The sequence below is a fragment of the Budorcas taxicolor genome, chromosome 14, assembly GCF_023091745.1.
Source record: "Budorcas taxicolor isolate Tak-1 chromosome 14, Takin1.1, whole genome shotgun sequence".
NCBI lineage: Eukaryota > Metazoa > Chordata > Mammalia > Artiodactyla > Bovidae > Budorcas > Budorcas taxicolor.
Genome location: NC_068923.1, coordinates 77,911,693 through 77,936,080, shown reverse-complemented (window position 1 = coordinate 77,936,080; position 24,388 = coordinate 77,911,693). Strand labels below are relative to the sequence as shown.

The following is a 24,388-nucleotide window of genomic DNA, read 5'->3' as shown; positions in this document are numbered from 1 at the left end:
CTCCTCTAAACAAGAAGGGGTAGTAAGAGCGCTCATTCTTACTGAAGTCTCTGGTGCGAAATCCAGCTCATTCTTCTGTGCAGGAAGAATTGCAGGTAGTATTATCATGTTCTGTTGCACTCAAGAAACCAGTTTATCAACTTAAGTAAATTGATATGGCTACTGTAAAGTCAGTAATGTAAAATAAACACATGTGTATCATTTGTCCCTAACAAATACTTATTTATTAGGAGAGTTAACATAGCGAATCTTTTATATATTAGTCAGTCTCGGTTTTCATCTAATAGCAGCAAACAGTTCTTCTGTAGAAGTCTTCAGAAGGTACTAGATTTAGCTCAAATTGACTAAAATGACTATGTGTACTATGTGTTGTGTTAAGGAAAATGATAAATGTATTCACTATTTAGAATGTCTGTTGTAAATCTTTTAAGTATTTTCATTATTGTTGTAAATATAATGTATGTATCTGAAAATGTTTTGAAAAATGAATCATGTCTTCAGCATGTCTTAAGTTTCAGAGTACAGTGTTGGTAAAATACATATTCAATTAAATAGCTTAATAAAGGATAATTGACTATTCAGTTATTTAAGAAAAAGCTAACATAGAAAACAACCAGCTAACCATAGAAAATAATACCCTATATTTATTTTTAAGTTATAATCCATATATCACTGAGTGTTGAGACCAAAGAAATATTTTATGATAATGCTTCCTTAATTATGTAGTTGTCTTTGTATAATAATAAGTGAGGTGAGCCTTGCCATTAGTTAGTGGTAAATCGCTTTAGAAAATACATAGAATTGTAATATCTCTTGACAACCTATATAAACTGAGGGTATATCTTGTTAGTTGACCATATGACCTTAAATAAACAGAACATTGCTATAATTTTGACATTTCTTTTTAAACTGTTAAGTAGTTACTAATATATTAATTGCTGGAAGGACAGTGTGAAGCTATGAGATTGTTTTAGTTTTTTAAAAGCAATAATTGTTCTGGTTTTGCATTGTTTATAATTGCAATCTTAGGTTTTAAAGACTTAAAAAACAGCAAGTATTATATGTCTTTATGTAGTAATGTAATGTTGATGGTTAACTTATTATTAAATCAGTAATAATTTTCAGAAACGAATAGTACTTAGCATTGAATGCTTGGGTTTCTAGATGTAAAGAAAATATCTATCAAATTTGAAATGAATTATCTATTTTTTCATTATTTAATAATCATGAGGTTTTTTTTTTTCTTTTCTTTTTTTTTTTTTTAAATTTTTATTTTTACTTTATTTTACTTTACAATACTGTATTGGTTTTGCCATACATTGACATGAATCCACCCCGGGTGTACATGCGTTCCCAAACATGAACCCCCCTCCCACCTCCCTCTCCATAACCTCTCTGGGTCATCCCCGTGCACCAGCCCCAAGCATGCTGTATCCTGCATCGGACATAGACTGGTGATTTGTTTCTTACATGATAGTATACATGTTTCAATGCCATTCTCCCAAATCATCCACCCTCTCCCTCTCCTTCTGAGTCCAGAAGTCCACTCTACACATCTGTGTCTCTTTTGCTGTCTTGCATACAGGGTCATCATTGCCATCTTTCTAAATTCCATATATATGTGTTAGTATACTGTATTGGTGTTTTTCTTTCTGGCTTACTTCACTCTGTATAATCGGCTCCAGTTTCATCCATCTCATCAGAACTGATTCAAATGTATTCTTTTTAATGGCTGAGTAATACTCCATTGTGTATATGTACCACAGCTTTCTTATCCATTCATCTGCTGATGGACATCTAGGTTGTTTCCATGTCCTGGCTATTATAAACAGTGCTGCGATGAACATTATGGGTACATGTGTCTCTTTCAATTCTGGTTTCCTCAGTGTGTATGCCCAGCAGTGGGATTGGTGGGTCATAAGGCAGTTCTATTTGCAATTTTTTCAGGAATCTCCACACTGTTCTCCATAGTGGCTGTACTAGTTTGCATTCCCACCAACAGTGTAGGAGGGTTGCCTTTTCTCCACACCCTCTCCAGCATTTATTGCTTGTAGACTTTTGGATCGCAGCCATTCTGACTGGTGTGAAGTGGTACCTCATTGTGGTTTTGATTTGCATTTCTCTAATAATGAGTGATGTTGAGCATCTTTTCATGTGTTTGTTAGCCATCCGTATGTCTTCTTTGGAGAAATGTCTATTTAGTTAATCATGAGGTTTTAAATATAAATTTTATATCTTTAACTTGCATTAGTTTATACATGCAATACATTTCACATTTTCTAATAGAAAGCAATATTTTCTTCTAAATGTAGAAATTTGGTTACAGAGCAAATAAAATTATACATTGCCCGTTTTTATTTCTTTTTCTTCCAGGCATTTCAGCAGTTCCCTTCTGCCAGGAGAATTGATTAGGTTTTCTATTTTTTAAATGCCTTCATTACTCAGACATTCCCAATGTTCAAATTAACATCGTGTAGAATTAAAAAAAGTCTTTTATCTCAACTGTCTTTAAATCAATTTAATGCTAAGTGATTTGGGGAAAAAGTGTCAGCAGTTCTGGCTTATTTATATTTGTAGAAAACAGTGTATCCATTTCCAAATTGTTAACCTTTGCAATTAACAATAAGATATTCCTGATTCCACTAATCATATTTGAAATAAAAATCTACCTTAGTCATACTGTATTGTTGGACATGGGGAAAAGACATAAGGAGTAGAGGAAGGCACTCCTCTTGTTGTTTTTGTTTCTAAAGATACTTGATGAAGGTTATGAGAGGAAAGAAAACTGAGAGAGTGTCTCAAATATTAACCAACTTTCTTCATTTTCCATATTGATGTTTATAAGATTATTTACCTAGGCACAAAGTATATACACTTTTTCGTCTGTATAACTAGTCACTGTTTGGTGATGCCAACATCGATAATAAGATTGTCGAAATGTACATATGCAGGTTTTTCTACTTCTTTTTGTTTTGCTGTAGATAGTGCTTTCTTTTGTTATCCAAGTTCAGTTCAGTTCAGTCGCTCAGTCGTGTCCAAATCTTTGCGACTCCATGAATCGCAGCACACCAGGCCTCCCTGTCCATTACCAATTCCCAGAGTTCACTCAGATTCACGTTCATCGAGTCAGTGATACCATCCAGCCATCTCATCCTGGGTTGTCCCCTTCTCCTCATGCCCCCAGTCCCTCCCACCATCAAAGTCTTTTCCAGTGAGTCAACTCCTCGCATGAGGTGGCCAAAGTACTGGAGCTTCAGCATTAGCATCATTCCTTCCAAAGAAATCCCAGGGTTGATCTCCTTTAGAATGGACTGGTTGGATCTGCTTGCAGTCCAAGGGACTCTTGAGAGTCTTCTCTAACACCACAGTTCAAACGCATCAATTCCTCGGCATTCAGCTTTCTTCACAGTCCAACTCTCACATCCATACATGACTACTGGAAAAACCATAGCCTTGACTAGACGGACCTTAGTCGGCAAAGTAATGTCTCTGCTTTTTAATATGATGTCTAGGTTGGTCATAACTTTTCTTCCAAGGAGTAAGCGTCTTTTAATTTCATGCCTGCAGTCACCATCTGCAGTGATTTTGGAGCCCAAGAAAATAAAGTCTGACACTGTTTCCGCTGTTTCCCCATCTATTTCCCATGAAGTGATGGGACCAGATGCCACGATCTTTGTTTTCTGAATGTTGAGCTTTAAGCCAACTTTTTCACTCCCTTCTTTCACTTTCATCAAGAGGCTTTTTAGTTCCTCTTCACTTTCTGCCATAAGGGTGGTGTCATCTGCATATCTGAGGTTATTGATATTTCTCCTGAGAATCTTGATTCCAGCTTGTGCTTCCTCCAGCCCAGGGTTTCTCATGATGTACTCTGCATAGAAGTTAAATAAGCAGGGAGACGATATTCAGCCTTGATGTACTCCTGTTCCTATTTGGAACCAGTCTGTTGTTCCATGTCCAGTTCTAACTGTTGCTACCTTACCTGCATACAGATTTTTCAAGAGGCAGGTCAGATCGTCTGGTATTCCCATCTCTCTCAGAATTTTCCACAGTTTATTGTGATCCACACAGTTAGCCAAATCGGTCCTTTATTTTATGCTTTGTGTTGTGCAAAATCAGCAATGTGTGATACTGTGTAAGGAAATCCATACCATGTAATTTTTAAAATTTCACTTAGTTTTAAGTTACTATTATGTAATCAAGTCCCCCTTCCCAGTTGTTGACATGTATCACATAGTCTTACATTGAATTTTATTTATTAATTTTCTCCTAAAGCATTGTCATATTCACTCTCTTACATTATTTTATACGAAGTAGTTCAGTATTTGATTATCATTTTTCTGAGAATTAATTTATCACTAGTCTTTTCTCTGTTGATAATATAGACGTTTTACAAATTCTCACGGAAATGGAATTTTCAGCCTTCTTTCTTTTTCTTGTTCTTTAGACATTTTGTTAGACATTTTCTGAATTCTGCCAGCAATAAATAGTTTTTCTGAAATAATCTTGAAGGCCTCAGAATAGTATATGGTCCTGGTCTGTCATATTCTAACAACTCCTCATACAGTATATTGCCAGTGTTGTAAATAGATGAGGTGCTTTTATTTATTTATTTTTTGTGTGTGTGTGTTTAAAAGGAATATTTGTGCAATAATAATGTGTTATGTTTTGGTAATTTTTTCATAGTGATTAATTGTGGGAATGTTTGTCATTACACATTAAGATCTTCTAGGTAAAATGTGCTTTTTAAAATAGATTATCTGCTTGCCAAATAAATGAATGTAAAGTATTACATTAAAAGGCTCTGTTTAAAACTTAGAAAATGATATACCAAATTTCAACTTATGGTCTGATTCCAAAGAAGAAGCAGACACATATCTAAGATAGTATCAGTGTCATTTGGAGTCCTTTTTTTCAGTTTCATGAATTTAAATGTGGTGTTTTTTTAATCCAACATAATCATCATTTAGCATTTCTTGGATAACATGAAATTTGAAAGACTATATATAGCTCTCTACCAATTTTAAAATATGTAGCCTGAAATAATTCCAAAATATTTTAAGACAAATTTGGCAAAGCGTTTATTTTGTAAATAGCATGGAAACTTGTGTAGATTTTTAAGCAATTTCAGAATTAGTTACAGATGATTTAAAGTTGGTCATTCTTCTTGAGGGCAAAATATTTTAAGTCTTAAGAGAGGCGGAGTACCACAGTGCTAACCACACATTATTATGCAGTTTTCATCGTTTCCAGTCAAATTATTGTGGACTGCTGTGTAGCTACAATTATATTATTATTCAAGTCTCAACTTCAAAGTTTCCGGGTTTAATATTATTAGCTTCTTGATTAAGACATTTTGAATGTTCAAACCTATGAGAATCTATCTTGTAGTACCCCTTCAATATCACCATTCACAATTCAAATGCATATTTATATTTTTAATATATATATCTAGAACATGATCTACTTAGTTATTCATTTAATCTTTTCTTTTTCCTTACCAAAAGAATAATATGAACCTAAAAGTACAGTGTGATCCTAGTTTCAACTCTCTGTACGCATGGCCAACACTGTAAGGGAAGAAAAAAAGGAAATAGAACAATGGTAATAGTGTATATTCCTGGGAGTAGCAAGATGGAAGGTGAATTATGGCTGGTTTTTATTTTTTTTCCTTTATATATTTTCTAAGTTATTTTCAGTGAGGTACTAGTACCTCTCTAATTAGAAGATAAATTTGTTTTGAAACAATCCAGATACTTAAAGTCTATATTATCCTATCTCTGTTGACAAGTCTTGTTTAACTATGCTAAAGCCTTTGACTGTGTGTATCACAACAAACTGTGGAGAATTCTTAAAGAGATGAGAATACCAGCTCACCTTACCTGTCTCCTAAGAAACCTGTATGCAGGTCAAGAATCAACAGTTAGAACTGGACATGGAACAACAGACGAGTTCAGAATTGAGAAAGAAGTACATCAAGGCTGTATACTATCACCCTGCTTATTTAACTTGTATACAGAGTACATCATGGGAAATGCCAGGTTGGATGGAGCACAAGCTGGAATCTAGATAGCCAGGAATATCAACAGCCTCAGATAGGTACATGATACCACTCTAATGGCGGAAAGTGAAGAGGAACTAAAGATTCTCTTGATGAGAGTGGAAGAGGAGAGTGAAAAAGCTGACTTAAAACTCAGCTTTCAAAAAACTAAGATCATGATATCTTGTCACATCGCTTCATGTCAAATAGGGGAAAATGTGGAAACAGTGACAGACTTTATTTTCTTGGGCCCCAGTATCACTGCAAATGGTGACTACAGCAATGAAATTAAAAGACGCTTACTCCTTGGAAGGAAAGCTATGACTAAAAGGAGAGACATCACTTTGCTGACAAACATCCATATAGTCAAAGCTGTGGTTTTTTCAGTAGTCATGTACGGATATGAAAGTTGGAGCATAAAGAAGGCTGAGTTCCAAAGAATTGGTGCTTTTGAACTGTGGTACTGGAGAAGACTCTGAGTTCCTCCAACAGCAAGGAAATCAAACCAGTTAATCCTGAAAGAAATCAATCCTGAATATTCATTGGAAGGACTGATGATGAAATGGAAACTCTTATGCTTTGGCCACCTGATGCCACCTGACTCATTGGAAAATACCCTGATTATGGGAAAGATTGAGAGCAGGAGCAGAAGCAGGCAACAGAGGATGAGATGGTTAAATAGACTCACTGACTCAATGGACATGAGTTTCAGCAAGCTCCAGGAGATAGTGAAGGATAGAGAAGCCTGGGAGGCTACAGTTCATGGGGTCACAGAGAGTTACAACTTAGCAACTCAACAACAACAACATACTAACAAGTTTTTCAGAGTCAAAAAGAGTCATATGAACATATTTTCCATCAAATTGCCATCCTAGTACTCAGTTCAGTTCAGTCGCTCAGTCGTGTCCAAATCTTTGCAACCCCATGAATCACAGCACACCAGGCCTCCCTGTCTATCACCAACTCCCGGAGTTCACTCAGACTCACGTCCATTGAGTCAGTGATGCCATCCAGCCATCTCATCTTCTGTGGTCCTCTTCCCTGCCCCCAATCCCTCCCAGCATCAGAGTCTTTTCCAATGAGTCAACTCCTCGCATGATGTGGCCAAAGTACTGGAGTTTCAGCTTTAGCATTGTTCCTTCCAAAGAAATCCCAGGGCTGACCTCCTTCAGAATGGACTGGTTGGATCTCCCTGCAGTCCAAGGGACTCTCAAGAGTCTTCTGCAACACCATAGTTTAAAAGCATCAATTCTTCAGGTCTCAGCTTTCTTCACAGTCCAACTCTCACATCCATACATGACCACTGGAAAAACCATAGCCTTGACTAGACCGACCTTTGTAGGCAAAGTAATGTCTCTGCTTTTGAATATGCTGTCTAGGTTGGTCACAAGTTTTCTTCCAAGGAGTAAGCGTCTTTTAATTTCATGGCTGCAGTCACCATCTGCAGTGATTTTGGAGCCCCCAAAAATGTCTGACACTCTTCCCACTGTTTCCCCATCTGTTTCCCATGAAGTGATGGGACCAATGTATATAAATATTCTAATACAAGTACGCTTTTAAATTCTATTTCATGAAGCACTTTACTGGTAGCCACAATTGTAAAAACGATGGTTTTGTCTCATTAATTTATACTGACAGTTCTTTTCTCTGATAAATTTTTAAGAGAAAAAAGTTTCAAACAACAAAATATTGCTCTTAACCTTGAAATGTATGAGTACTTATTTTTTAAAATCAAATATATACATGTGTGTGTATATATATATATATGTATGTATATATCCTTTTATACATATGTAAGGGTATTCAACTGAAGATGTAGATATGCATCCTGAGTTTTAACCTGCAGAGACTTCTGATTAAGTAGGTCTGAAGTGGAAACCAGGAATCTATATTTTGTATCAGCATCTGCATGATTCTGATGCAGACATTCCAACAGACCATAGTAAATTGTTTATTTATTTTTTATTATTCTGCAGTCAGATCATGGGCCACGTTTAGTCCATTTTCTTAATTTAACACGTTTTATGGTCTCCAAGGTACATACATCCCAGGAGTTACACTGTGCAACCCACTAGTAAACCAGTAAGGGAATACAAAGTTAGAACTTCACTTCAGTTCAGTTCAGTTCAGTCGCTCAGTTGTGTCCCACTCTTTGCGACCCCGTGAATCTCAGCATGCCAGGCCTCTCTGTCCATCACCATCTCCCGGAGTTCACTCAGACTCACATCCGTCGAGTCTGTGATGCCATCCAGCCATCTCATCCTGGGTCATCCCCTTCTCCTCCTGCCCCCAATCTCTCCCAGCATCAGAGTCTGTTCCAATGAGTCAACGCTTCGCATGAGGTGGCCAAAGTACTGGAGTTTCAGCTTTAGCATCATTCCTTCCAAAGAAATCCCAGGGCTGAACTCCTTCAGAATGGACTGGTTGGATCTCTTTGCAGTCCAAGGGACCCTCAAGAGTCTTCTCCAACACCACAGTTCAAAAGCATCAATTCTTCGGCGCTCAGCCTTCTTCACAGTCCAACTCTCACATCCATACATGACCACAGGAAAAACCATAGGCTTGATTAGACGGACCTTAGTCGGCAAAGTAATGTCTCTGCTTTTGAATATGCTATCTAGGTTGGTCATAACTTTTCTTCCAAGGAGTAAGCGTCTTTTAATTTCATGGCTGCAGTCACCATCTGCAGTGATTTTGGAGCCCCCCAAAATAAAGTCTGACACTGTTTCCACTGTTTGCCCATCTATTTCCCATGAAGTGATGGGACCAGATGCCATGATCTTCGTTTTCTGAATGTTGAGCTTTAAGCCAACTTTTTCACTCTCTTCTTTCACTTTCATCAAGAGGCTTTTTAGCTCCTCTTCATTTTCTGCCATAAGGGCTTGTGTTTATATTTTTATCGCCTTCCTTAATTTCTATTTTTTTCTTTTATAATGTAACTTGATTATTGATATAGTAGTATGTGTAATAAATACAAATATTAAGAAGTAACCCTTCGATAGCATGTGAGCTATTTAACATATTGGTCTATGATACAATGTATGTTTTTTATGATGCCATATTAAGTGTTTTCTATTTTAAATATTGATAGTACATAATATTGGTAGTAGATAATATCGATAGTAGACATCTTAATATCAAATGACAGTTAACTGTATTTTTGTATGTCTGCCTCCCTCACCCCTTTTGTCCATATTATCAGGTGATGCTTTTCCTTGGACAATCAGCTTGCATCATTTCAGCATATACACCCTTTTTGGAAAACAAGTGACACTTTGCCTAGTGGAACCCATGGGGTGTACCTCTACACTAGCTGTTACATCCCCAAAATTGCTTGCTACAGGACCTGATATGAGGCATTCATTTGTTGTCTGTCTGCATGTTGACCTAGAGTCACTTGAGATAAAATGCTCAAACCCCCAGGTAGGTACATTTGATTTATGAAAGGAAATTTAAAATAACGTGATTTAAGAACAATTGTTACCCATTTTGTTGAAGGGTTTCTTTTCTGTTAAGTGTCCTAAATTATTTTTAACAAGGCCATCAAGATCAGAATGGTTAGATTAAGTATTGCTTTGAAGTTCTCTTAAGTTTTGTAATTTAAACTCTTCTGAAAATGTAATGGTGGCAGCATAAATGCATTTTTTGGCTGATGGAATGAAATCAGTTGCAGATGTAAGGTTTTTGAACAGTGAAGAACTACTTTACTGTCAGATTGGAAGAGTCTGTTGAAGTGATCACGTGTAATTTCTAATCAGATTCTCACTCAGAGCTTCATTTGCTCAACATGTAGTATTTTTATTTTAAATCACTGTTGACTGTTTAAAAAAGGCATTTTGTTAATCATTTAACATTCCAGTTGGAATAGGGCAAACACATATATTTGACAGTTTTATAATTTAGTATGAGCTCAGGTCTCCTGAGTTTGTACAAATTATTAATTGCATACAGTTTAATACTTGTTTATTTGACCTAAGCAAACACTAGTATAATTTCTACTCAGATTATCAATGTTGAATAATATTTGAAATTATATTTTTAAAACAATACTTTAAAAAATTTTATTGAATTTGACAGATCAGTGTTGATAAATCTTTGTTTATCCCAGCATTAGTAGTTACAAGCCAGTTTTAAAAGTGTCTTTCTTTTAAATTAATTAATTAATTTTTTAAAAAAACGTTACAGTATCATATTGGTTTTGCCATACATTGACAGGAATCCACCATGGGTGTACAGGTGTTCCGCATCCTGAACCCCCCTGCCACCTTCCTCCCCATCCCATCCCTCTGGGTCATCAAAAAAATAAAAGTGTCTTTTAAAGTCGATTCAAATATTATTCTGTATTTTATATAGCCTTATTACTGATACCATTCTCCTTCTTTCTCCTCTTCTGTTTGTCTCACTCCACATACTGTATATTAAACATTTTGGCTTAATTTTTATATATATTTGTGCATTTGGACAAAATCAGACCTGCTAATATCTTGGTGATGACCTTATAAAAATGCATATCGTTAGAATTATGATAAAGCAGATATATTAAACTAATAGCTTATCCAGTATTACAAGACTAATTTCTTTTATAATCAGGGAGGCCTGGCGTGCTGCAATTCATGGGGTCGCAAAGAGTCGGATACGACTGAGCCACTGAACTGAATAAATTTCTTTGAACATTAGTAAATATACCAGTTTAATAGCTATTTGCCATTCTATTATGACCCATAGTGGAATAAAAGAGAATAATTATGAAATGACTTACCCTCTCAAATTATTCTTTGAATGCTGCTTCTGATGGTTCTTGAAACTCACTTCCTAGCAGAAGGAAAACTTCTTGGTTGAGTTTTGTTGAATTCCTAACATCTAGTATCTCATTGTTGTGACTTTATCTGTTCATTGGATAGAGATAATCAAGTTAAGGCAGAAGTAAATGGAGAAGGAAATGGCATCCTACTCCAGTGTTCTTGCCTGGAGAATCCCAGGGACGGGGGAGCCTCGTGGGCTTCTGTCTATGGGGTTGCACAGAGTTGGACATGACTGAAACGACTTAGCAGCAGCAATCAAGTTAAAATGAAGTCCTTAGGGTGAGCCCTCATCCACTGTGATTGATATCCTTATAAAAAGGGGAAAATTAGAATTAGATAAACAGAGGAAGTTGATGTGAAGATACAGAGGGAGAGTGCCTTGTGAATGGAGACAGAGATTGGACTGATCCAGCTGCAAGCCAAAGAACAGCAGAATTGCTAGCTACAATCAGGAGAACAAGAGGCATGAAGGAATCTTCTGAGTCTCAGATCATGGTCCTGCTGACACATTGTATAGGGATTCTCTATATCTCCAAAACCATGAAACTATAAATTTCTGTTGTTTTAAGCCACTCACTTCTTGATACTTTCATGTGCCAGCTCTAGCCAAGCAGATTGTCGAGAGACAGGTTCACTTTTGTTAGATCATTTATCATAGAAGGCGTTAAATAGGGAAAAATAGATTTAGCTTAGTTCTATCATAGTAACAGAAGCCCGCCTTGGCCTATCTATCCTATTAATTATTTTTGTATATTCCAGGGGAAAAAAAGCAAAAACTAACAATATAAATTGATGTTTCCAATTTATTTTTAAAATAATTGTATTGCAAAAAGGACTTAAAAACAGCTATTGAAATTTTCTTCATGAGGTGTAAAGGAAAGAAACACTGAATGAAAAAGGTAAGAATTCATAATGGAGAAGTAAAGTATAAAAACAAATCGGATTTGAGAATTGAAAATACAATATATGAAAAAAAAAATACCGTCTAAGGTTACAGGTGGTCTGCATGTGACAGAAGAGTCACTGAACTTGAACACAGAGCATAGAAAGTATTGAATTTGAAAAACAGGAAAAAAAAAGATACTTTAAAGAAGATCAAAGCTTAGTGAATGTGGGACAAAACGTTCAAATACATATGTAATTGGAATTCCAGAAGGTAAGGAGAAAAAGCTGGAACCAGAAAAATATTAACAAATAATTGTCCAAAATTTCAGAAAGAGGTAGGCTTTTACATATTCAGAAAGTTCACTTAGTCTCAAGTTTATCTTTGAGGATAAAGTCAAAGGAAAACCTGTTTGGAGACATTGTGATTAAAATGCTGAACCAAGAAAGATATAGTTTTTAAAAAATCTTGAAAGCAGCTACAAGAAGATACATATATACATATACTTTAACAATGATTTGAATGACTGCAAATTTGTCATTAAAAATAATAGACAACAGAAGACATTGGAACAATATATTTAAAATGCTTACAGAAAAGCACTCTCAAGCCAGTGTGTGTCCACAGAAACAAAAGTGAAATAAAGACACTGTAGATGAAGAAAAACTAAGAAAATTTGTTACCAGCAGCTCTGCTTTGCAAGAAATACTGAAGGAAGTTCTATATGTTAAAAGGGAATGATACTAGATGAAACCTTGAATTTTCAGAAATAAAGAAAACCACCGAAATAATAAATAGCTTGATAAATCTTTTTAAAAAGCTGCTTTAAAAAAATATGTATGACTGTTGAAAGCAAACATATAACACTGACTGCTAGAGCTTTCAATGTATGTAGATATAATATACAAGAAAATTTCATCATTAAGGGAACTTATAGTGGTTTTTAGATTTCTAAATATCTCATGAAGTGTTACAGTGTAACTTTAGATTGTGAAAGTTTTTATGTATATATTTTAGTTTCTTAGTGAAGTGAAAGTCGCTCAGTCGTGTCCAACTCTGTGACCCCATGGACTATACACAGTCCACGGAATTCTCCAGGCCAGAATACTGGAGTGGGTATCCTTTCCCTTCTGCAGGGGATCTTCCCAACTCAGGGATTAAACCCAGGTCTCCCACATTGCAGGTGGATTCTTTACCAGCTGAGCCTAAAAAAAGTAAAAATACAGAGATATAGCCACACACCAGTAAATAAATTAAAATGAAATACTAAAAAAAATTCAAATAATCTAAAGAAAAAAGAAATGATAACAGAGTTACATAACACAGGGTGGAAATAGTAAACAGAAAAATAAAATTACAGGGCTGAACCCAGTTTAACAAGTGTTATTTTAAAGGTTATGATCTTAACTGGTGGAGTGTTAGACCAGGATTCAGCAGATTAAGGCCTGCAGGCAAATTAGACTACACCCACATTTTTATGTATTGTCCAAGAATGCCATCATACTGTGTGTGCATACTAAGTTGCTTCAGTGGTGCCTGACTCTTTGCGACCCTTTGGATCATAGCCCACCAGGCTCCTCTGTGCATGGGATTCTCCACACCAGCAGTACTAAAGTGAGTTGCCATGCCCTCCTCCAGGGGATCTTCTGGATCCAGGGACCGAACCCATGTCTCTTACATCTCCTGCATTGGCAGGTGGTACCACTACAGCCACAAAATGAAGTAACAGCAAGGGAGAACACTATGGCTTAAGAAATATAGAATGTTTACTATTTGACCATTTACAGAAAATTTGCTGATCCCTGGTCTAGCTGCTCCTAACAGAGTAGTAATAAAGCAGCACTCTACTATACATTGCATAACAGAGAAACGCTTGAAATATTAAGAAACAGAATATAAATACATGCATAGGAAAACATACAAACAGTATAAGAAAGATGGATTTGTTCATTTTAATATCAAATAAAATAGACATAAAGGAGTGTTCTCAGAGATGAACGAAATGAAAGAAAAATAGACAGAATTAAAGGAAAAAATAGGCAATTCTATTCAGTCATATTAGAAAATTATTATCCCATCTCTCAGTGATTATTAAAGAGTTAGATGAAAAATAAATAACTGGAGATATAGAAGATATGAAAAATACTTGTGAACCCACTTTCATCTAATTGACATTTATAGAACACAATATTCAACAACCATGGAATTCATAATACTTTCATATATGCATGGTCTCATTGTATGAAGAGAATTAAAATCAGTATATTAACCATAGTCAAATTATATTTAGATATCAATAATTAAGAAAACTGTAAATATCTGGACATTAAACAATAGCTCATAAAGGAGAAATATGAGAAACCACAGTTCAGTTCAGTTGCTCAGTCATGTCTGACTCTTAGCGACCCCATGAATTGCAGCACGCTAGGCCTCCCTGTCCATCACCAACTCCCCGAGTTCACTCAAACTCAAGTCCATCGAGCCGGTGAAACAACATGCAACACTTTAATTGCAAAATATTGTTTTCCACTAAGATCAAGAAAAACACAGGATGCCTTCTTTCATCACCTCTATGTCATACTGACCATCTTAGCCATTGCAGTTAAAAAGAAAGAAATACCCAAGCAAAAGAAATAATAAGACTAAAGATAAAAGAAGTAAAACTCTCCCTTTTTTCATATGATCAAATATGTTATAGAAATTCCCCAAGTAAAAAAAAAAAAAAATTCCCCAAGTAATTAAGAAGCTATTACTAGAACTAATAAACTTATTATGGTTGTAGAAGACAAAATTAATGTCTACAAACCAATTGTATTTTTCCGTACTAGGAGCCAAAAATTGGAAAATGGAATAATGAATCAGTTCTGTTTAAATTGATGCCAATAAATATACACAAATGAATTTAACAAAACATGTCCAAGATCTCTACCTTAAAAACCACAAAACATTGCTGAGAGAAGTTGAACATCTAACTGGAGAGAGATACCTGTTCGTAGATTAGAAGACAACATTGTTAGGATGGCAGCTATCCTGAAATTGACCTAGATATTGGGTATAATCATGTTTACAAACCTGGAATGTCAGGCCCATGCATCAAGGCAAATTGGAAGTGATCAAACAAGAGATGGCAAGGGTGAACGTCGACATTCTAGGAATCAGCAAACTAAAATGGACTGGAATGGGTGAGTTTAACTCAGATGACCATTATATTTACTAGTGCAGGCAGGAATCACTCAGAAGAAATGGAGTAGCCATCACGGTCTACAAAAGAGTCCGAAATGCAATACTTGGATGCAATCTCAAAAACGACAGAATGATCTCTGTTCCTTTCCAAGGCAATACATTCAATATCACAGTAATCCAAGCCTATGCCCCAACCAGTAACGCTGAAAAAGCTGAAGTTGAACAGTGCTATGAAGACCTACAAGACCTTTTAGAAGTAACACCCAAAAGAGATGTCCTTTTCATTATAGGGGACTGGAATGCAAAAGTAGGAAGTCAAGAAACACCTGGAGTAATAGGCAAATTTGGCCTTGGAATGCGGAATGAAGCAGGGCAAAGACTAATAGAGTTTTGCCAAGAAAATGCACTGGTCATAGCAAACACCCTCTTCCAACAACACAAGGGAAGACTCTACACATGGACATCATCAGATGGTCAACACTGAAATCAGATTGATTATATTCTTTGCAGCCAAAGATGGAGAAGCTCTATACAGTCAGCAAAACTGTGGCTCAGATCATGAACTCCTTATTACCAAATTCAGACTTAAATTGAAGAAAGTAGAGAAAACGACTCGACCATTCAGGTATGACCTAAATCAAATCCCTTATGATTCTACAGTGGAAGTGAGAAATAGATTTAAGGGTCTAGATCTGATAGATAGAGTGCATGATGAACTATGGAATGAGGTTCATGACATTGTACAGGAGACAGGGATCAAGACCGTCCCCATGGAAAAGAAATGCAAAAAAGCAAAATGGCTGTCTGGGGAGTGACTATTTGTATTCACTTACAAATAGCAGTGAAAAGAGAAGCGAAAAGCAAAGGAGAAAAGGAAAGATATAAGCATCTGAATGCAGAGTTCCAAAGAATAGCAGGAAGAGATAAGAAAGCCTTCCTCAGTGATCAATGCAAAGAAATAGAGGAAAACAACAGAATGGGAAAGACTAAAGATCTCTTCAAGAAAATTAGAGATACCAAGGGAACATATCATGCAAAGACGGGCTCGATAAAGGACAGAAATGGTATGGACATAACAGAAGCAGAAGATACTAAGAAGAGGTAGCAAGAATACACAGAAGAACTGTACGAAAAGATCTTCATGACCCAGATAATCACGATGGTGTGATCACTCACCTAGAGCCAGACATCTGGAATGTGAAGTCAAGTGGGCCTTAGAAAGCATCACTACAAACAAAGCTAGTGGAGGTGATGGAATTCCAGTGGAGCTATTTCAAATCCTGAAAGATGATGCTGTGAAAGTGCTGCACTCAATATGCCAGCAAATTTGGAAAACTCAGCAGTGGCCACAGGACTGGAAAAGGTCAGTTTTCATTCCAATCCCAAAGAAAGGCAATGCCAAAAAGTGCTCAAACTACTGCACAGTTGCACTCATCCTAGATGCTAGTAAAGTAATGCTCAAAATTCTCCAAGCCAGGCTTCAGCAATACGTGAACGGTGAACTTCCAGATATTCAAGCTGGATTTAGAAAAGGCAGAGGAAGCAGAGATCAAATTGCCAACATCCGCTGGATCATGGAAAAAGCAAGAGAGTTCCAGAAAAACATCTATTTCTGCTTTCTTGACTATGCCAAAGCCTTTGACTGTGTGGATCACAATAAACTGTGGAAAATTCTGAAAGAGATGGGAATACCAGAGCACCTAACCTGCCTCTTGAGAAACCTATATGCAGGTCAGGAAGCAACGGGTAAAACTGGACATGGAACAACAAATTGGTTCCAAATAGGATAAGGAGTACATCAAGGCTGTATATTGTCACCCTCCTTATTTAACTTATATGCAGGAGTACATCATGAGAAATGCTGGGCTGGAAGAAGCACAAGCTGGAATCAAGATTGCCGGGAGAAATATCAGTCACCTCAGATATGCAGATGACACCACCCTTATGGCAGAAAGCAAAGAGGAACTAAAAAGCCTCTTGATGAAAGTAAAAGAGGAGAGTGAAAAAGTTGGCTTAAAGCTCAACATTCAGAAAATGAAGATGATGGCATCTGGACCCATCACTTCATGGGAAATAGATGGGAAAACAGTGTCAGACTTTATTTTGGGGGGATCCAAAATCACTGCAGATGGTGACTGCAGCCATGAAATTAAAAGATGCTTGCTCCTTGGAAGAAAAGTTATGACCAACCTAGATAGTATATTCAGAAGCAGAGACATTACTTTGCCGACTAAGGTCCGTCTAGTCAAGGCTATGGTTTTTCCAGTGGTCGTGTATGGATGTGAGAGTTGGACTGTGAAGAAGGCTGAGCGCCGAAGAATTGATGCTTTTGAACTGTGGTGTTGGCAGAAGACTTGAGAGTCCGTTGGACTGCAAGGAGATCCAACCAGTCCATTCTGAAGGAGATCAGCCCTGGGATTTCTTTGGAAGGAATGATGCTAAAGCTGAAACTCCAGTACTTTGTCCACCTCATGAGACGAGTTTATTCATTGGAAAAGACTCTGATGCTGAGAGGGATTGGGGGCAGGAGGAGAAGGGGACGACAGAGGATGAGATGGCTGGATGGCATCACTGACTCGATGGACGTGAGTCTGAGTGAACTCCGGGAGATGGTGATAGACAGGGAGGCCTGGCGTGCTGTGATTCATGGGGTCGCAAAAGTTGGACACGGCTGAGCGAGTGAACTGAACTGTTTTTTAAAAACATTTTCTCCTTGAAAGTATCATTAAGATAGCAGAAATCCAGACACTTGAAAGAAGTATAGCAACATCTTTATCAAACTGTTACCAGAAATTTAAGAAATCCTTTCTAATTGATGACATGAAGATAGAGCAATAAATAAAATAATATCAATACACATAATGGAGCAGTTCTCCTGGGCTCCCTTACCCTAATGCTCTCCATCCGGGTGCCCTTTCCCAATAAAATCTCTTGCTTTGTCAGCACATGTGTCTCCTCGGACAATTCATTTCCGAGTGTTAGATAAGAGCCATGTTTCGGGCCCTGGAAGGCGTCCTTCCTGCAACAAATGGCGACTCTGGCGGGGACTCTTCTTCGCTGAGACTGACAATCCTGACCACTCGGGGTACTCAGGGGCCAGCTTGCCTGCCAATGGACCAGACCCAGTGGCTGCAACTGGGACCCTTTTGTCCCTGGTCTCCTCCTGACGCGGACAACTGGCCAGAGTGCCCCAACTGGTAAGGAACAAGAGACTTTATTGACCTCTCCCCTTCCCTCTCTCTTTCCTGTCCTTAATCTTCCTATCTTTCCCTGTTTTTATAGTCCCCCTGGTCCTGGATGCAGGAATCTGGTCAAAGGGCCCTCTGCCTGAGCTGAGGATTGGAGACTGATCACCTCCTTTTGGCAGAGAACTCGAATTCTGGTTCTAGTCTGGTCTGATTTCTGGTAGGGCCGAATTCCAGTCCTCCCTTCTCTGGAGGCCCAGGGAAAAGTCCCATAACGTCTGGGTATCTGTAGGTGGCAGGAGATGTCTGTAAAGCCACCCCTTTTGCCCCCCTCTCCCGCTTCCTCCCCCTTCTTTCAACCTGGCTTCCTTTCCTCCCTTGAAATCTTTGATGTTAGTACTTAGATCTGAAGTCCTGTGTCTCTATAGGAGGTTTTCTGAGAGACTGTATTCTTGTATTTAAGGGCTTCCCTAGTGGAACCGAGGTTAAAGCGTCTGCCTGCAATGTGGGAGACCTGGGTTCGATCCCTGGGTCAAGAAGAATCCCTGGAGAAGGAAATGGCAACCCACTCCAGTATTCTTGCCTGGAGAATCCCATGGACGGATGAGCTTGGTGGGCTACAGTCCACGGGTTACAGAAAGTTGGACACGCCTGAGCAACTTCACTTTCACTCACACATAATGGGGAAAAGATTAGTATCACACAAGGTGTATGATTGGTCAATAAAAACATGAAAAGATGCTTATCGTTATTCATCAGGGGAAAATTAAACAAGAAGGCATAATACTATACACCTGTTAGATTGGCTAAAATTTAAAAGATGAAGTATTGTGAACCAACTAGAGCTCTTTGTGTACTAATGATGGGAATTACATAACAGTTTCGGAAACAACTTGAAAGTTCCTGGAAGGGGGGAAAAATCTTACTGTACAACAAACCCAGTCATTTCTCCCTGAGCATTTCTTCAGAGAAACAAAAATGTATATGCATGCAGAGACTTTTACATTGGTGTATTTAACAGCTTATTTGTATAGCCCAAAACTAAACATCACCCAAATGTTCATTGAAAGTGAAAGTGAAGTCGCTCAGTCGTGTCTGACTCTGTGACCCCATGGACTGTAGCCCTCCAGGCTCCTCCGTTCTTGGGATTCTCCAGGCAAAAGTATGGGAGTGGGTTGCCATTCCCTTCTCCAGGGGATCTTCTGAACCCAGGGATCAAACCCAGGTCTTCAGCACTGCAGGCAGACGCTTTACCCTCTCAGCCACCAGGGCAGTCCCTGAATGTTCATTAGTAAGTGAATTAAACAAATTCTATCCTATCCATACAATGTAATACTATTCAGCCATAAAAAAGACAAGTTATTGATAAAATGTAAAATTATGGAAGAATATTAGAAGCATTACAGAGTGACGGATCCCAGACCAAAAAGTCCTTACTGAATAATTCTTCTTATGTATAATGTTATGATAGTAAACTACTACATTGTGACAGAAAGTAGGTTCCTTGTTGTCTGGAGGTAGGGCAGGAATAGGGAAGGAGAAGGGAGTGATTGGAAGGATAGGTTATAAAGGGATATGAAGAAACTTTTGGCAGTAATAAGAAAATTTGTTATTCATAGTTTATATTAGTAGCAGCTCAGTTAAAGTTGCTCAGTCATGTCCGTCTCTTTGCGACCCAGTGGACTGTAGTCCATGGTATTCTCCAGGCCAGAATACTGGAGTGAGTAGCTTTTCCCTTCTCCAGGGAATCTTCCCAACCCAGGGATCAAACCCAGTTCTCCCACATTGCAGGCAGATTCTTTACCAGCTGAGCCACAAGGGAAGCCCAGTAGTAACTCAATGCCTATGTAATAGACATATATATATATATATATATATATATGTATGTATGTATGTATGTATGTATATATGGAGAGAGAGAGATGGAATCTAGAAAAATAGTAGTGATGAACCTATTTACAGGGACAGAATGATGACACAGACATAGAGTACACACTTGTGGACATAGCAGGGGAAATGGGGTGGGATGAACTGAGAAAGTAGCATTGACATACATACTCTATCATATGTGAAATAGATAGCTAGTGGGAAGCTGCTATATAACACAGGGAGCCCAGCCTGATGCTTGGTAATGACCAGGAGAGGTGGGATGGGAGGTAGAAGGGAGGCTCAAGAGGAAGGGGAGATATAATTATGACTGATTCACATTGTTGTATGGCAGAAACCAATACAGCATTGTAAAGCAATTACCCTCCCATTTAAAATTAAAAAAAAAAAAAAGCTTACCGCTATTTGGAGTTATCTACCAGAGACCTTATATTTTGAGGACTTATTTCAGTATTCATTGTAGCCTTGGAAGGATTATCCTACTCCACATAATCTTGTTATCCATAACTATCCCATCTAAGGATGAATTCTGCTCCTGTTAATGTTTTAGCCTGGGAGTCTAAAAGACCCTGATGCTGGGAAAGATGGAAGGCAAAAGAAGTAGGGGCCAGTGGAGGATGAGATGGTTAGATTAGCATCACCAGCTCATTGGAAATGAATCTGAGCAAACTCTGGGAGATAATGGAGGATGGAGGAGCCTGGCATGTTATACAGTCCATGGAGTTCTAAAGAGTCAGATACGACTTAGTGACTCAACAACAGCAACTACTACTATTATTAATTTTTTTTATTTTTATTTATTTATTTATTTTTTTATTATTAGTTTTTTTTAAGAAAAAACTTAAAAATAATGGGGTTTCCCTGATAGCTCAGTTGGTAAAGTATTTGCCTGCAACACGGGAGACCCTGGTTCAATTCCTGGATGGGAAGATCCACTGGAGAAGAGATAGGCTACCAACTCCAGTATTCTTGGGCTTCCTTGTGGCTCAGCTGGTAAAGAATCCGCCTGCAATGTGGGAGACCTGGGTTTGATCCCTGGGTTGGGAAGACCCCTTGGAGAAGGGAAAAAGGCTACCCCACTCCAGTATTCTGGCCTGGAGAATTCCATGGACTATATAGTCCATGGGGTCACAATGAGTCAGACATGACTGAATGACTTTCACTTTCACTTCACTTTCACACGGAATAGTATGTGATTTCTGTAAGTCTTATTAAAGGTAAGACTGGCTCAAAACTAGAGCTCTGGAATATCCCCTTTAGATATTCACCTTGTTTAGAATTAAGCTCATGTTTTATTGTTGTTGTTTAAATATAAAGCAGTTCTAAGCCAAGTCATCACATAAATAACTTACTTGGGTCTGGTATTCCCTTATTATGTCTCCTCTTTTCTTTACATTTCCTCAATCACTTGATTTCTAGGGGCTCCTTGCTGCTGCTCCCCAAACACCAAAGACTTTTTTTTTTTTTTTTTTTTTGAGAAATAAATGAAGGCTGAAAGAACCTCATGCCCTGAGAATCCCTCTGTACCCAAAATGTAATGAATTTTATCTATGCATTTAATTCCGCTTTTCTTTCTTGATGAGTCCTAATAAACCAACTTCTGTTAAACTGCTACCAACTGCTATATCCAAAATTGATCACAAGATTGTTGGGAACTTTAAGTGAGATATTTATGAAAATAACCTTGCAAGTTCTGAAATGCTGTATAAATGACATTTTGATAGTTTAGATTGACTCTGATATAAAATTTGAGATCCTCTATGTAAATTATCTTGAATATCCCTGATGGAATATGGCAGTATTCCTGAAGGGACTAGAAGCTACAAAACCACACAGCACTTTGAAGAATCAAGTACTCAAAGATTTGTTGCTGATTTTTGTAGTTCAGTTGCTAAGTCCTATCTGACTCTTTTGTGACCCCATAGCTTTTCTGTTGGTGACGTTGCCCAGGCAAGAATAGTGCAGTGGATTGCCATTTCCTTCTGCAGGAGATCTTCTGACCTAGGAATCCAACTTGTGTTTCCTGCTTGGCAGGCAGACTCTACCACTGACTGAGCCACTTAGGGAAGCCCGATTAAACAGACATCTGCATAATAAATAGATAAGCTAGATAAGGGAGGTGTTTTTTTTTTTTTTCTTTCCAATTTTAACAAGTCTTTGACTTAAAATTTTAAACCACAGTATCAAACATGTATTGAGAGGATAAAGCAATACAACACTGGTTAATACACTGAACCAATGGTACAAGTTTGAATTTGAGACTTTACATGTAGTTTGTAAGTATCCATATAGCCTATTATATCTCCATATCTCTGGAAATTGCTTCATTAGGAATCTATGAAGGCAAACATATTATGTCTAATCGCTGAAGGATTTACTTGAAAACTCTTTTCAGAAATGGGCTCCCCTGGTGGCTCAGATAGTAAAGAATCTGGCTGCAGTGCAGGAGACCTGGGTTTGATCCCTGGGTTGGGAAGATCCCCTGGAGGAGGGAATGGCCACCCCCACCAGTATTCTTGCCTGGAGAATTCCATGGACAGAGGATCCTGGCGGGCTGTAGTAGATGGGGTCACAAAGAGTCGGACACTACTGAGCCACTAACAGTTTCAGTTTTCAGAAATAAATGTACTAAGGAAATGTAATTTTATTAACAATTATTTATTTTATTATTTTATAAATACTCAAAATCTTTGCAAATACTATTTGATATCCTTGTGTGCCAGATTAACCTAAATTTTAATGGTAAAACATGAGACTCCAAATAAACCTCTTTTTGTGAGTGATTGCTTTAGCTTGTATTCCAGACTCCCTCTGGATTCTGTCAAAATTACAGATGATGACTTGATTTTTTTTCCATTTAGCAGTGCATTTAGCATTTAGCAGATATTTATTGAGTGCTACATATAGGCCAGAAATGAGGGGGAAAGATTAGTAAGATAAACACATGAAGAAGGCCATGCCTATGCACATCATAATCCAACTGTTGATAGCCACAGATAACATATCTTGAAGGTATTAGAAAAAGAGAAAAAATGACACATTACATGCAAGAGGACTGAATTTTTATTGTTCGCTTACTTCTCATAGGAAACTGTAGGAATCAAAAGATCAACATCATTAAATCATGAAAAAATTTTTATAAAGCCTCTCAACTCAAAATTCTAAATAAAAAATATGTAACATTTATGAATGAAGACAAAATAAAAGGAGTTTTTGTATGAAAGAATCTATCACCAGTAGAACTACACTGTAAGAAATCCTAAAGGAAATCCTTCATGCTGAAGGGAAATGAAACCAGATGTTTGAGCAACTTTTCAAATGTTTATTGGCCATTGAGTTTGCTCTTTTATAAACTGACAGTTCATTTTGTTTACATTAATTTGTATTTTCCTAATTATTAATGCAGATGGACAGATTTTCATTGTTTCTTGGCCACTTAATTTGCTCTTTTTATGAGTTATTTCATATCATTTACTTAATTTTTCTGTCAAATTTCTTAGCAGTTTGAAGAGCCTCCTTATATTCTATAAATGCAGACCCTGTAATATAGTTATTTGGTTTAATGTTTATGGCATTTTTGGCCAAAAATCTTTAATCTTTCTTGTATACCTATAACACTTTTTTTGGAGGGGGGTGTCCTGGCTTATAAAGTGTTGCGGGCCCTAAAATACAAACACGTGTTTGTATTATAATAATACGTGTAAGATCCCTAAAATTTATTTTACTCTTTTTATTTTAAGATTAATGACCCTAAATAAACATCTTTCTTATGAGAGGTTTCTCACTAGCTAATCTGGGGTTTTTTTGTTTGTTTGTTTCCCATTTATGTTTTTTTTGAAGTACTTCTTATCCTTCTTTGTGCTATGGACTTCTTTGAGAATCTTATAAAAGCCTTTCCCCCAGAACAGTGTATATGTCTACTAAATTTTACATACACTGTCAGAAACTTTGTGGACTTTGGATTATAGCCCAGTGTATACGCTTCTTGATTCTATTCAATTCCTGCTTCCATACCGTTTTTTGTTAGAATGACATCAGAAGTGTTTGCACATACACATTAATTAATTTGGTTCATTATTGCTTAGAGCTCTCAAGTAGTGTATATACTTTAAAATATAGTGCAATCTCTATATGTAGGGCACACCTAAAACAGATTTATTGTCATGTCTGAATTTGTTGCAGATCCTTGCATCATCTGCAGAGACCTAAACTGCCCTGTCAGTTCCTAGAACTTATTCATTGCCAGTCAAAGCCTTGGACACTATAAATATTTAACCTGGTTGAATCAAAGTATTTGTTCGTAGGAGTGATTTCCATCAACCTTGACTTTCATCTGAAATATTTTACCAGTTACCCCATTTCCTTTAATGTCTTTAGTAACTAGTCTCTCAAACCTTAAAAGCCGTGTTTA

At 37.3% G+C, this 24,388-nt stretch overlaps 1 protein-coding gene across 1 annotated transcript in view; it reads left to right on the top strand.

Annotated features, from left to right (window-relative positions):
- Positions 1 to 24,388, top strand: part of VPS13B (vacuolar protein sorting 13 homolog B) — a 775,227-nt gene that overhangs the window by 367,663 nt on the left and 383,176 nt on the right. The window contains exon 23 of the mRNA XM_052651420.1: positions 9,240 to 9,460. Within this exon, the coding sequence (XP_052507380.1) occupies positions 9,240 to 9,460 (221 nt within the window). The remainder of the gene's footprint in view (positions 1 to 9,239; positions 9,461 to 24,388) is intronic.